The sequence below is a fragment of the Mya arenaria genome, chromosome 14 (genome assembly GCF_026914265.1).
Source record: "Mya arenaria isolate MELC-2E11 chromosome 14, ASM2691426v1".
Classification (NCBI taxonomy): Eukaryota; Metazoa; Mollusca; class Bivalvia; order Myida; family Myidae; genus Mya; species Mya arenaria.
In genome coordinates, this window is record NC_069135.1 from 10,103,670 (window position 1) to 10,117,543 (window position 13,874).

General features: G+C 37.0%; 1 protein-coding gene across 3 annotated transcripts; it reads right to left on the reverse strand.

Moving 5' to 3' along the window:
• Positions 1–1,497: 1,497 nt before the first annotated feature.
• On the reverse strand, positions 1,498–7,800 carry LOC128217564 (uncharacterized). Of its 3 annotated transcripts, none has more exons than XM_052924773.1 (5): positions 7,701–7,800; positions 7,292–7,395; positions 3,819–5,978; positions 2,794–3,034; positions 1,498–2,532 (listed from the first exon to the last, which is right to left on the reverse strand). In XM_052924773.1, exons 2-5 carry the CDS (start codon positions 7,386–7,388, stop codon positions 2,001–2,003), a joined length of 3,030 nt encoding a protein of 1,009 aa, XP_052780733.1. In that variant the 5' UTR covers positions 7,389–7,395; positions 7,701–7,800; the 3' UTR covers positions 1,498–2,000. The 3 variants fall into 3 exon arrangements, with proteins under 3 accessions (XP_052780733.1, XP_052780735.1, XP_052780734.1); XM_052924775.1 differs by having other exon boundaries at positions 7,292–7,375; positions 7,701–7,784; XM_052924774.1 differs by lacking the exon at positions 7,701–7,800 and having other exon boundaries at positions 7,292–7,509.
• Between the last annotated feature and the right edge of the window lie 6,074 nt (positions 7,801–13,874).

The window sequence follows — 13,874 nt, forward strand, 5'->3', positions numbered from 1 at the left end:
AAGAGACGACGAAACATTCGAAGTTCAAAGGACATGAGCATAATTTCGCCTCGGCCACCAAAGCAACCCATCTGTATCTTAATTCACATGTTTAAATATATGCCAAGTACATGTTTAGTCATGGTTCATACGTTTCGCCTTGGTAACGACAAAACGTTGTAAAAATGACATCATATGTATTTCATATTTATATTCAATAAATATATGACGCCATTTAATGCCATTTAAAAATTAAAATGTTCTTTGTGTATTTGTAATGTTCTAATTAAATATGCTTATAAGATAATTGCTTTTCTTTTATTAAAATCTTTTTCTTTGCCCAGCATCATATACATACGTTTAACCATTTTAGTTATAAACGTGTGTTAAACGTACTTAAAACGGTAACACCCTAATTTAATTAGAGTCCGAACAAGATAACGGTCTGTGCGTTACTGTCTAATAATCGTTTCACTTTTCGAAGCAGTATTTCTATTCTTTTAGTTCTTGAAAGACTTCATATAAGTTCATCAGCAGTGATGTCCTCTTCGAGATAATTAAATATAGTCAGTGTTTCGACAATCTACCTATGGTACCTCTTTGTTCATAGTATCCGAAGAGTTCAGAGTAAACAAGTATATAATTAATTTTCATTAACTTCAACATTTGTTTTATATATATTCTGCTAGCATTTAACACTGCATTCTCAAGAGTATTCGTCATAGATGCAGAGTATCTGTTTTTACTTCTATGAAAATCAGCTCTTAGGCTGATTTACATTTTTGGTCAAACCATTTTTTATGTATTAACTTTTTATTATTTGTTGCATTGCTTGTAACATAAAAACAAACGTATTCTTAGCTGACTCGACCAGTGTAAAACCAGTCACTGGGAATTTACAACGGAACGAATACGTTGTTGTTGCAGTGATACAAGACGAAAGAATACAACTATATACTGAATGAAAATCGCAAAACACTCCACCTCTCGTTGAATTTCACTCAGTTCAGAGCCGGAATGTTCACCATAACTCAACGATATTTTGATATATTGGTCTCATATTATACCAGTGTGCAGATAAATCCAACACGCATCGAATCACATTCCCCGTTTCCCAAAGTAATGCTTGAAATCTTCATAAAAATGAGTCAAAGCTGACCACCTACCTTTCCTGATCAAAATATCCGTTGACAGAACCGTCAACAGAACTGTGCAGAGCAATTTTCTCGCCTTATCAGCGGTAATGGTTGTGCGCGATTCCACCGTGGTTATCAAATAAAGATCTACCATTTGTAATAACAAACTCATGACCATTGCATAAATCGACAAGAGTTGTGCCATATATATAAATATATATATATAGTAACATCGTTGGACGTGGCATACTATTCGATATACGAGACTGGCTAATAGAGTCATCAAAATCAAAATTGGGGTCTATATAAACTTAGTAATTGAGAAATTCATCGACGTCAGAAATGACCGAAAGGTCACCATTTCTAGCATTGAAATCTCCCATTATAACTACATATTTATTATTTGTTGTAAAACTTTCAATTTCCTAGAAAAACATTTCATATATTACCCTTGAGTAATTTTGAGTAAAATATATATTGCTATATATCTTCGTTTTTGTGGAATAGGAGTCTGTTAAATTTAAACCATTGAATATATCATTCACAGTCAGTTTCAATGTTGTAAATTTCTCAAAAATATCGTTCTTAACAAACAAAAAATGACGTCAGGAAAACGGATAGCAAAACACCTATTCTACCAGATTTTTTTCACAGATTTCTGTTTGCGAGTTTTGGAAATAGATGTATAATTATCTATATTAATCCTATCATAATTATCAAGTTTAGTTTCCGCACATCCTACAATGTCGTGCATTGAAATTTTATCGCAAACATCTGGACAATCTACATTAGACCTTAACCTACAAACATAACATGTTTTTCAATCAAAATCAATATAAGAAAATCAGATAATAACACCAGTATAATAATATCCTGTTATAAACTTTAGTCCACATCTGAATCGACAGTCACCTCCGTAGAACTGTGACCCTTTATATTCATATTATAGGCTCTCTGTACAATACTAGAAAGACCGCTCTTTTTAGACGTGCTTGAAACGAAACTATCGCTTGGAGTGCTAGAAGACACGGTTTCAAAAGACGTGCGAGCTGATGACCTTGAAGAAATACTACCGCTAGACAGGCTGTACTCGCTGCCAGAACCAAACAGCTCGGAGTCGGACGAAACTGCTTCGTTTTCTGTGGACGTCGGCGGCAATGAAGAAAACGCCTTGTGTAATCCGTTTGATTCGCTTGACGTGTTCACCTCTTCTTGTTTCTGTCCTGTAATCGCTAAGCTGTCACTTATATTGCTCTGATAAGATATCTTTTTGTCACGACAATAATTGCCGACTCCTTTGTTTCGAGTCGAGGATTTCCCTGGGTCGACGGCATCCATGTTTTCAAAGATATCCGATACCGTTTCAATACTGCCTTTCGCAAAGTCGTTTGTGGTTTGTCTATTTTCTTCCTGAAAACTGGATAAAAACCAACATTCCATTGATTTGATCGTTGAAATGTATATATGATAAGGATCGAATGTATCTACAAATGCATAATTTATGACACATATTGAAGAAGGTAATGTTTTGTCTGAGAAATATAAACTACTATATTAAAAAAAAATTAGAAAAAAAAACTTTTGCCTTTTAAGCCAATGTCAAAATCGTGATTTAAACTCAGTTACCGACACAATTAACGCGATTTTAAATAGTACTTAATAGCAAAACGTCGAATACCACTCATTATTTTCGTCAGCATCCAGGACGTTCTTAAATACTTCGTTCTTCTCACTTTCCCCTTCGTTCCCAATCACGTATTCCTTGTGCATATTAACCTTGTTATTGTTGCCTATCTGTGTAATCTTTCCTCCGATTATGTTTACAGCCCGACCGCCTGATGACTTTAGCAAATCTCGAAACGACCCAAGCGGAGGGTCGTCATGACTATCAGACCCGTCTTTTCGACGATTTTTCTTTTCTACAAAATATGATGCAAATAACAATTTACAGCACGTAGAGTAATGTCAGACGGACTTATTTCACGAATGGTTTAAACTGACGCCAGACAGTCATCTTAACGAATGGTTTCTACTAACGTCAGACAGACAAATTTCACAAATGCTTTTTCTGACGTCAGAAAGACATATTTTACGAATGGTTTGTAATGACGTCAGACACACATATTTCAGAATAGTTTCTACAGACGTCAGGAAAACGGATTTCACGAATGGTTTCTACAGACGTCAGACATATATATCTCAGGAATGATTTGTGCTGACTCAGACAGACATATTTCGATTGGTTTGTACTGGCGTCAGGCAGACATTTTTCACGATTGCTTTGTACTGACGTCAGACAGACATATTTTAGAAATGATTTGTTCTGACGTCAGGCAGACATATTTCAGGAATGGTTTGTTCTCACGTCAGGCAGACGTATTCTATGAATGATTTGTACTGACGACATCAGTCAGACATATTTCACGATTGGTTTGTACTGACGTCATACAGACATATTCACGAATAGTTTGTACTGAATTCAGGCATATTTGAGTGGTAACATGCAGCATGTGATTGTACTTATAGGCTTTAAGAATCTGTACTACTATTTCTAAATAAATGTAGACAGCTTATAATACAATAATGACGTGAAATGCATCTTCGTTATCATCCCGGTGGGCTTTTATTATTGATACGACCAGCGTGTATAGGCGTGCTTAATATATTTATTATTTCTATATATTTAAATAGCAGTTTTCTTACTTCTTGAACGTTTACTTTTACGGCTACTTTCAACATTTGTTTTATGTAAAATGCTTGGCCTCGTGTCGATTTCCACGTCGTTAGTGGACAAATCTGAGAACAGTTCGGTATCAAAGTTTCGATCAGTTGAATACCGAGCATCGTGTGACAAAGGTACGGAGTTCGCTGGCGGAAGACGATTTGCGGACTGCCAAGAGTCTCCAGCTTGAAACTGCTCCTCCGCTGGCGGTTCATGAGATGAGCGTTGCGAAGTCTTTCTAGCTTTTAACTGCGTTTCCACTGGCAGTTGATGAGAAGTTCGCAGCCAAGTTTCCTTAGCTTGAAACTGCGTTGCAATAGGAGGTTGGTTTAAGGGTTGCAACGTATTTCTAGCTTGAAGCGGGATCTGTTGACCATACCTTGGATCTGAAACATAACCTGTTGTATGTTGAATGTCTGGTCTGAACTGTTGTATTGGCGGGTAGGTTTCTCGAGGATATTGATAAGGTTTTGGATTTACAATGTCTACATAATCCTCCCTCCGAAGTGGTGTAAGTAGGTCGGAGTGAGCATGGTTACGCTGATCTGGAGCAAGGTAGTGGTCCTGTTGGGGTTCATTATACTGTAAGTTTTCCATTGGAACCAAATAGTCTTGCATTTCTGGCTGATTATGAATCGCATTGGCCTGTCTACCGTATATTTGTTGCTGATCATGAACTTGTTGTATAGAATTCGCATAAAAGGGGCCTGGCTGTTGCACATAACCACGTTGAGTTGTTGAAGTACTGTCTGTAGATGACCGCGGTTGACCTGGATATGCAGCTGGTGTGGTGCTTATTCTAACATCTGGATTGTTATGATGCTCGGAACCTTTATATGTTATTTGTGTTGAGCTGCGGTAGGATGGGAAATCTGAACCTTGACCTGGGTTTATACTCCAGTCAGTAGAATCGTGTGCATTTGAGGAGTACGGTGCATGTTGACAGTTAACTAAATTACTGGTGTTTGTGACTTGCAGGTAACAGCTGTCTGCAGACTGAGTTTGGTGTAGTCTTTGTGTGAAGGCACTTTGGCCTGTGCGTATATCGTCAATGGCTGCTTGCTTAGGATGGGCAGCAATTTGACCAGCACTTCCATATTTCCGACTTCTTCGTTTCCGTTTCTCTATGGCAGATTTCATCATTTCCACTATTTTGTGTCTTGTAAATTTTGAATATTTATCATACCAGTCAATTCCGTTCATGGTGACCAGACCAACGGGTGTTTTGTAATTTCGCCGTTCGGGTGGTTCGGTGTGAACTGGTTTTAACAAATATTGCCTGTCGCTGAATGATCCTGGTGGCACAATGGCTAGACGTGTCAGTCCGACAGCCTCCTCGACAAACAGGTGTAGATTTGGGGAGTAATCTGTATTTCTGGATAAGTAGACAAGGATAACAAACGCCCTGTTGACAACATCTTCCACCACCAACACCATGGACTGGCTGAAGTTTTCGCTGTCGAATAGTTCAATATGAAGCTCTTCTTGCAATTCATCTTGTATTATTCGTTTCATTTCCAATCTCATGTCGTCTGCTCTATCATAATCTATTTTGTCGTAGACTATAGCAGCATCGAAGAACGTAACATTGTCTGGTTTTCCGGATGCAAACGCATCTCTAACTGCCTGTCTGATGAAATCTTGTAAGTCTTCTTTGGGCCATGCAGGCGTTTGTTTGGTTTCTTCTTTGAAACCAATGTGTATCTCTTCTTTGTTTTGGTTTTTATCCGAGTATTCCATTTTCATTTCAGTTTTTAAATCAGTCAACAATCGGTCGTCAATCGGGGTTGCGGAACGCATCCATGGTTGTTTTGGCAAGTGCGAAGGTTTTTCATATTCAATATTGGAGAGTAGTTGGTCTTGTTCTAGTGTTGGTGTACTATAAAGCATGCCTGTATCTTTAAATGTTGCTGTGCTTGGGGGACCTGGTGCACCGTGTGATTGTATGGGAATTTCTCTCGGCATATGCTTTAAATGTGATTGGATGTACAACTCTTCATCAGCTTTGGCACTTTGGTTTTCACCAATCATTACTTTAGCTTCAGTTTTTGTTTCTGTATTATCACTGTCACTGCCACTGGGATCTGAGTTTGTTTCTACATAGCACGCGCTTTGTATTTGATTAGTAGCTCCATCTTGATCTATAACAATAAAACACTTATTTTGTGAACAAAGTACAATAGAACATCCATTGTGGTTGTTAATCGCATTGTTGCAACATCTTCAATATATTAGTATTGTTAGTTTTCTATAAAAAAAAATATAAATGGACATTTTATAACTGAAACATACCGATGATTGGTTTCTGTCAAGTAATAGAATGACAAATGGATTTTCCAAAGGCTCACACACGGTAAACTTCTTTAATTTCGGCTATGAAAAAGTGTATTGGTGAATCATTTTTGCCATAAGTGTGGGAATTAAATTTTGACGAAACAGGCACGACGTATGTTTTAACGATTTGTTTTATTATTTTCAACTTCGACAATTTCGATTTGCAATTAAGTATGTCCAGATAATTTCCTTGTACAGCAATTTAAATATTTAATAATGACATAAATAAAATGAAAGCTACAGGGACATCACAACAGACAAAAAAGCAAACAGTAGCCCTGTTAAGAGACACAAGGCAATGTCCGGAAGACACCGACGTATAAACACCACATACACACATTTATTTTTTTTGCAATAAATTTACATGTCTTGTTACACACGTTACTTTATACTTTATTTAAAGTAAAGATACACCTTCTAATTTTAAAGTCTTAATTTGAAATATATCGTCTCCAGTTTTCCATAGATTTTATATACAAGTTTCAAAGTTGTATATCACGTTACACATTATACATATACAACCAAGATTCAGTTGCATATCTTAATAAGCTTTTGACAACCATTCTCACGCATTATTTTACGTACCCCTGTCATTTCCAAAGTAGTTAATTTATACCAGAATCCTACCATTTATTTCTAAATAGCATAGCAAGGGGAATCTACCTATGCCACCTTAAAGAATAACATGAGGTGAACTTTACTTTAAAACTATGTAACTTAGCATACTGAGTAAGTATAATTTCCTTCACAGTAAAATAAATAACGTTTAAATCAATTAAGATAACAATATTATACATCAGATGTTGTTATACATGATAGTTATTTTGTCTAACATAAAAAGATAATGATTCAACAACTTTGACAACACAATAGAAATATGTTTTTAAAAAGCATTAATAATTACGAATACAATTTTACATACAGATAGAAGCCTGTGTGACGTTTCGAAAATAAATAGGACAATAATAATAATAATAATAATAATAATAATAACTTTATTTAAAAAAGGTAACACATTAAGACATAGGCATCATATACATGGACACTGAGGCAATACTATTATTCATCATGCATTCGCAAAATGCCAGTATATATGGCTTATCTATATGAAGACAACTACCTGAAGCAGCGGCTCCTAACGGGTTTGCAAGCACACCACAAACCAGCACCCATATCTGTTCCATCTTTACCATAAAAGCCGTCTCTGCAAGTAGCATGTGACGCCTGGAATTAATTTTTTTTCACGAAGATGGATTTTTGAGAGATGGAATGAGGCTAAGAATATTAAATAGGATAATTTACAAGGAAGGTAAAGTGCCTGTAGTTTCTTATTCCGGAGTGAACTGGCCTTTTTATTTGTACTTTTGGTTTGATACGGATTAGCGGCTTTAGTAATGATATAAAGAGAAACCATCCAATGAGAATGCGTATTGAGTTTATATGTTGCAAAACAAATGTTCGAAAATGTCTATTTTGAAAATTCAATCATATGATTTAAAAGAAAACAACAAAATACAAGTTTTTCATACCGAAAGGCGATGGAAAGTCCAAAGGAAACAGCTTGGGAGGTTTCGATTAGAACATAAAAATTACATAGGAATTTCCATTTGATCTATTTTTGGATACTGGTTCTCGTTTGTATATCATTAAACTGAAACCGGGATACAGCTGGGAATTACCTGTCAAATTTACCATTACGAAATATTACGATTCATCGAATATTGGTCCAATAACAATCCTACTCATTGATCGAATACTTTAAATCATAGATCACGAAGATGTTTAAAAAAAATACGCTAGGCGCTTATCTAAATACTATATGGTGCAATATAACTTGCTGTTATATAACCCGTTAACGTTCGCAAACTGTCTCCCGTTAACCACTCAATTTTCGCGATTATTATATAGCTATCTTGTTAATATTCGCGAAGCGTTTTTGGCAAGATAAATTACATATTACTAAAACAGGCTTGAAAGTGCCATTTACTGCCACCTGTTACCTAAATTAGTGATGTACAACACTAACATGTTATCTAGTTATGGTTGCGAATTCCACTTAATAAATAACATAACAACTTGTTGGCAAAAAAAGCAAAAACTAAACAATGCTATTGCCATTTCAGTGTTTATCAGCCCGATACAAATATTATGCCCATATATGAACTACAAGAGCGGTAAAGGTCTAGTTTAATCCTTCTGTTAGTGCCCCCCCCCCCCCCCAAAAAAAAAAAAAAACAAAAAAAAAACCAAAAAAACAACAACAACAAACAAACAAAAAAACAACAACAACAAAAAACAAAAAAACACACAACAAAACTCCCCCCCCCCCAAAAAAAAAAAAAACGTTTCAGGGGTTTCATTATAGAAATGGACCCTTAATGGCCCTGGGCCAAGAAACGAATACACATGAAATTGGCCCTTCCTGTGACACCGGTGTATTTAACAGAGGATGATGCAAATATATGTTTAATATATTGCTATTTAATCAAAAGTTACGAACATTTTTCATTTAATTAGTGGTTATGTCATTCCCCAATTACACAATTCGGTTGATTTTTTTTTTGAGAAAACATTTATGTAAGAAGCAGAAATTATTTGATTACAACGATTGGAATATTTATAGCATTATTTATTAATGTAGAATTTTTGAAATGGTACAGATTCACGATGACGTCACCATTGGAACACTAGCATCGTGGAAAGAAAATTATGACACAAATATTTCAAAGTGTATTATCTGCCTAAATACTTATTTAATACTAGACAGGATAGTGTGTATCAAAGGCTAAAGGTAATTACACAATCTACAGAACTGTTTCTAAAGAATGAACCCTGGTAGCACAGAACTGGTTATAGTTCATATTGTCAATTCATAAGAAAGCACATTAGTTGAAGGATGATAAATTACTGACAAAAGAAGACATGGCGCCTCTCATACTAATATGATAGGCTATTAGCCAATGGCTACCGTTACCATAAAACATGCATGCATAAATTTATGAACTCTAGAATTCCAAAAAATGAAACTGAACAATCGGCGGATTTGCACTCGATGAGGCATTTGAAGAATTAGTATTGAAGTCCATATATAAGATCGTTGCACTACTGCACAGTTTTATAAAAAAATAAAAAGAGAAAAATGCAATACACAGAAAATCGAATAGGTCAAGCAAGCTTCTTAATCGCTTGAAAAAAGCAATCCAATCCATTCAAATTATATCGCCAAATGGAAGAAAGCACATTGTTCGTCATCGTTGATATCCATGGTTGATGTCCCTAGGGTCATCTTTGACAGAAGAACGGTGCAAATCAAAGTAAGAATGTGCATATGCCTGTCTACTGCTAGGTCATTCTATTTATTAAGAATTGCTCCGTTAAACATAAATATTAAACTTAAACGTATCTGAAAACATTACTTAGGTATTACTAAATTTGAACGTGTATGAATAAAAGATAAGTCGGTCAGATGCGTAGTAATTAACCACGAGCCCGTTCTCAGAACCAATAGCCATGGTAAAATATTCTTTAAATCACGGTATGAAATGACTGCACTACAATTTAACGCATATCAAATGTTGACCTTCTTCGGCAGAAATGACGTCAGTTGTTCTCTTGCTCCGGTTCGCGCCCGGCTGAGTATTGTTTTAATAAAGCATGGCTCTATAACAGTTTCGGTCATCTTAGAATTCTCAAGAAAAAACAATTATGATCTGTTCTAATTAATTTTGTTTCAGAGATAATCAACACGCTTCCAGCCCGCTATAAGAGTTTGGTGGTCCGACTTGGTGGTCTCCATGCTACAGAGAACTTTCTATGAGCTGTTTTGTATTTTATGAAGGGTAGAGGGATTGAAAATATTCTAGTGCTGAGAGATTTGGCGATTAACGAGGCCATTTGAATGAGCCTCGGAAGATGCTACCATATAATTATGGTATCTGCCGGACACAGGAATTACGCTTCATGTGTCCCTCTTAACCTGACAGACATGACCAAGTTACCACAAACTTATCCAGAAGTCCGTGATGCCATATGACATCAGATTAATTATTTGAAAATTTACTAAAACGTTAAAAGCTCAAATTGATGGCATGTATCGCAGTTGACATTATTTGTGCAAGCTTTGACTATATAGATGCATACCATGCAATAACTGCATTATTGCAAATACACGCGTTTTTCTTACAGCACTGATATATAAATATGACGCTTGCATACAAACTATTTTTAACTTTACTGTTTCATATATATATATATATATATATATATATAAATATAATAATATAATTAACAAATAATTAAAACATATACACATGAAACGCCCGATCAATATGAATTTTAAATCGATAATATCGAAAAATACTGCCATTCCATTGTACATCTAGGGTAAAACCACGGGAACACCTGCATGTTTTACACTAAAACGCGACGCTTTAAGACACATCTGGGGGTGTTAAGGTAGGTTGGGGGCGTCCATTAGGGTAAGGAGTTTATTTGCTTATTTTATTCTCTTGAAGAAAAAAAGACATACAAATACACGTTTGATGGGGCATTTTAAAGCAGGGGAAAACCCATAAAGAAGAAAGTACGTCCGTCCATCCGTCACAGTCCGTCTCACGTACACCCCTTTCCGGAGAATAACTTAAAAAATGCCAGATGGGATTTCAATGGAACTTGAATCATAGACAGAGGGCAACGTGCGCATGTGCAGTGCGTTAGATATCCTACATTCAGTCATTGATCTTCCCTTCCTGTTATAGTATGTATTAAGAAGGAAGTTGCTTGTTGCTTGTCCGGAATAAAACTACAAAAGTAATGAAGGGATTTCGATGAAACTTAAAACATATCAATTAGAGTAAGTGCAGTGCACAACATATTTTCTGAATTATCTCCCATTTACCACATTTTTTCTGGAGCAGAACTCCAGAAATCTTTGAGGTATTGACTTCAAACGCCATTTACAAGTATTGAGGATGGCAGTGAAAAGAGACTTTAACATATTGTACAGGCCTTACTGAGGAGAAGTACATTGCACAGACTTTAACTTTTGTATGTTCAGAGTTATTGCAATCATTTTCATGCTTAAATCATATACTTCATATTTGTGTGAATCAACTTCGTTCAGGTATGGAATTTAAATTTCATATACATAAGTCTATATGCTATCGATTGTATTGAAGTGAATTGCAGTTCAGAGGAACCATAACTCTTCTTCAAACTTCGTATACGGATAGATCTTGTTGAGGAGAAGCATAGAAACTATGAAGCTGTAAAAAAACATAAAAATACTGGAATTGTATAATTTAATAAATTGCTTTGTTAACTACGTGTATGGCTCTCTAACATTAGAAATTTGGAGTTACCATCCTAAACACGAGCTTAAATTGCATCATCGTAAATATGCTGTTTCATTAAAGCAACCACTTGTTGTGTGGCTGTTAGTTCAAGATGAACAAGACGTTGTGGTTTTATAAAAAAAGTAAATCCAGGAAAATGGTACATGTATATGTATAATATATATGTATGAATAACCGTCACGTACACTACCGGCTTAAAGACACATGTATCAAAACTTGAACACACACTATACTGGCTTAAATGGCACATGTACCAAAAGCTAAACACACATACTACCGGCTTTAAACACACACGTACCAAAAGCTCAACACGCATACTACCGGCTTAAAGCGCACACGTACAAAAAGCAAAACACGCATACTTCCGGCTTAAAACGCACACGTACCAAAAGCTCAACACGCATACTACCGGCTTAAAACGCGCATGCACCAAAAGCTCAACACATATACTACCGGCTTAAAACGCGCATGTATCAAAAGCAAAACACGCATACTACCGGCTTAAAACGAGCATGCACCAAAAGCTCAACACGCATAATACCGGCTTAAAACGCGCATGTATCAAAAGCAAAACACGCATACTACCGGCTTAAAACGCGCATGCACCAAAAGCTCAACACATATACTACCGGCTTAAAATGCGCATGTATCAAAAGCAAAACACGCATACTACCGGCTTAAAACGCGCATGCACCAAAAGCTCAACACGCATACTACCGGCTTAAAACGCGCATGCACCAAAAGCTCAACACATATACTACCGGCTTAAAATGCGCATGTATCAAAAGCTAAACACGCATACTACCGGCTTAAAACGCGCATGTATCAAAAGCAAAACACGCATACTTCCGGCTTAAAACGCGCATGCACCAAAAGCTCAACACATATACTACCGGCTTAAAACGCACACGTACCAAAAGCTCAACACATATAGTACTACCGGCTTAAAATGCGCATGTATCAAAAGCTAAACACGCATACTACCGGCTTAAAACGCGCATGTATCAAAAGCAAAACACGCATACTACCGGCTTAAAACGCGCATGCACCAAAAGCTCAACACATATACTACCGGCTTAAAACGCGCATGTATCAAAAGCTCAACACATATACTACCGGCTTAAAACGCACATGTATCAAAAGCTCAACACATATACTACCGGCTTAAAACGCACACGTACCAAAAGCTCAACACATTTACTTTCGGCTTATTTTAACGCACATGTATCAAAAGCTCAACACATATACTACCGGCTTAAAACGCACATGTATCAAAAGCTCAACACATATACTACCGGCTTAAAACCCACACGTACCAAAAGCTCAACACATTTACTTTCGGCTTATTTTAACGCACATGTATCAAAAGCTCAACACACATACTACCGGCGTAAAACGCGCATGTATCAAAAGCTCAACGCGCATACTACCAGCTTAAAACGCGCATATACCAAAAGCTCAACACACATACTATAGGCTTAAAACGCGCATGTATGAAGAGCTCAACACACATACTACCGGCTTAAAACGCGCATGTATGAAGAGCTCAACGCGCATACTACCGGCTTAAAACGCGCATGTATCAAGAGCTCAACGCGCAAACTACCGGCTTAAAACGCGCATGTATCAAGAGCTCAACGCGCATACTACCGGCTTAAAACGCGCATGTATCAAAAGCTCAACGCGCATACTACCGGCTTAAAACGCGCATGTATCAAGAGCTCAACGCACATACTACCGGCTTAAAACGCGCATGTATCAAGAGCTCAACGCACATACTACTGGCTTAAAACGCGCATGTATCAAGAGCTCAACGCACATACTACCGGCTTAAAACGCGCATGTATCAAGAGCTCAACGCACATACTACCGGCTTAAAACGCGCATGTATCAAGAGCTCAACGCACATACTACCGGCTTAAAACGCGCATGTATGAAGAGCTCAACACACATACTACCGGCTTAAAACGCGCATGTATGAAGAGCTCAACACACATACTACCGGCTTAAAACGCGCATGTATCAAGAGCTCAACGTGCATACTACCGGCTTAAAACGCGCATGTATCAAGAGCTCAACGCGCATACTACCGGCTTAAAACGCGCATGTATCAAGAGCTCAACGCGCATACTACCGGCTTAAAACGCGCATGTATCAAGAGCTCAACGCGCATACTACCGGCTTAAAACGCGCATGTATCAAAAGCTCAACGCGCATACTACAAGCTCAACACACATACTACCAGCTTAAAACGCGCATGTATCAAGAGCTCAACACACATACTACCGGCATAAAACGCATGTATCAAAAGCTCAACACACATACTACCGGCTTAAAACGCGCATGTAT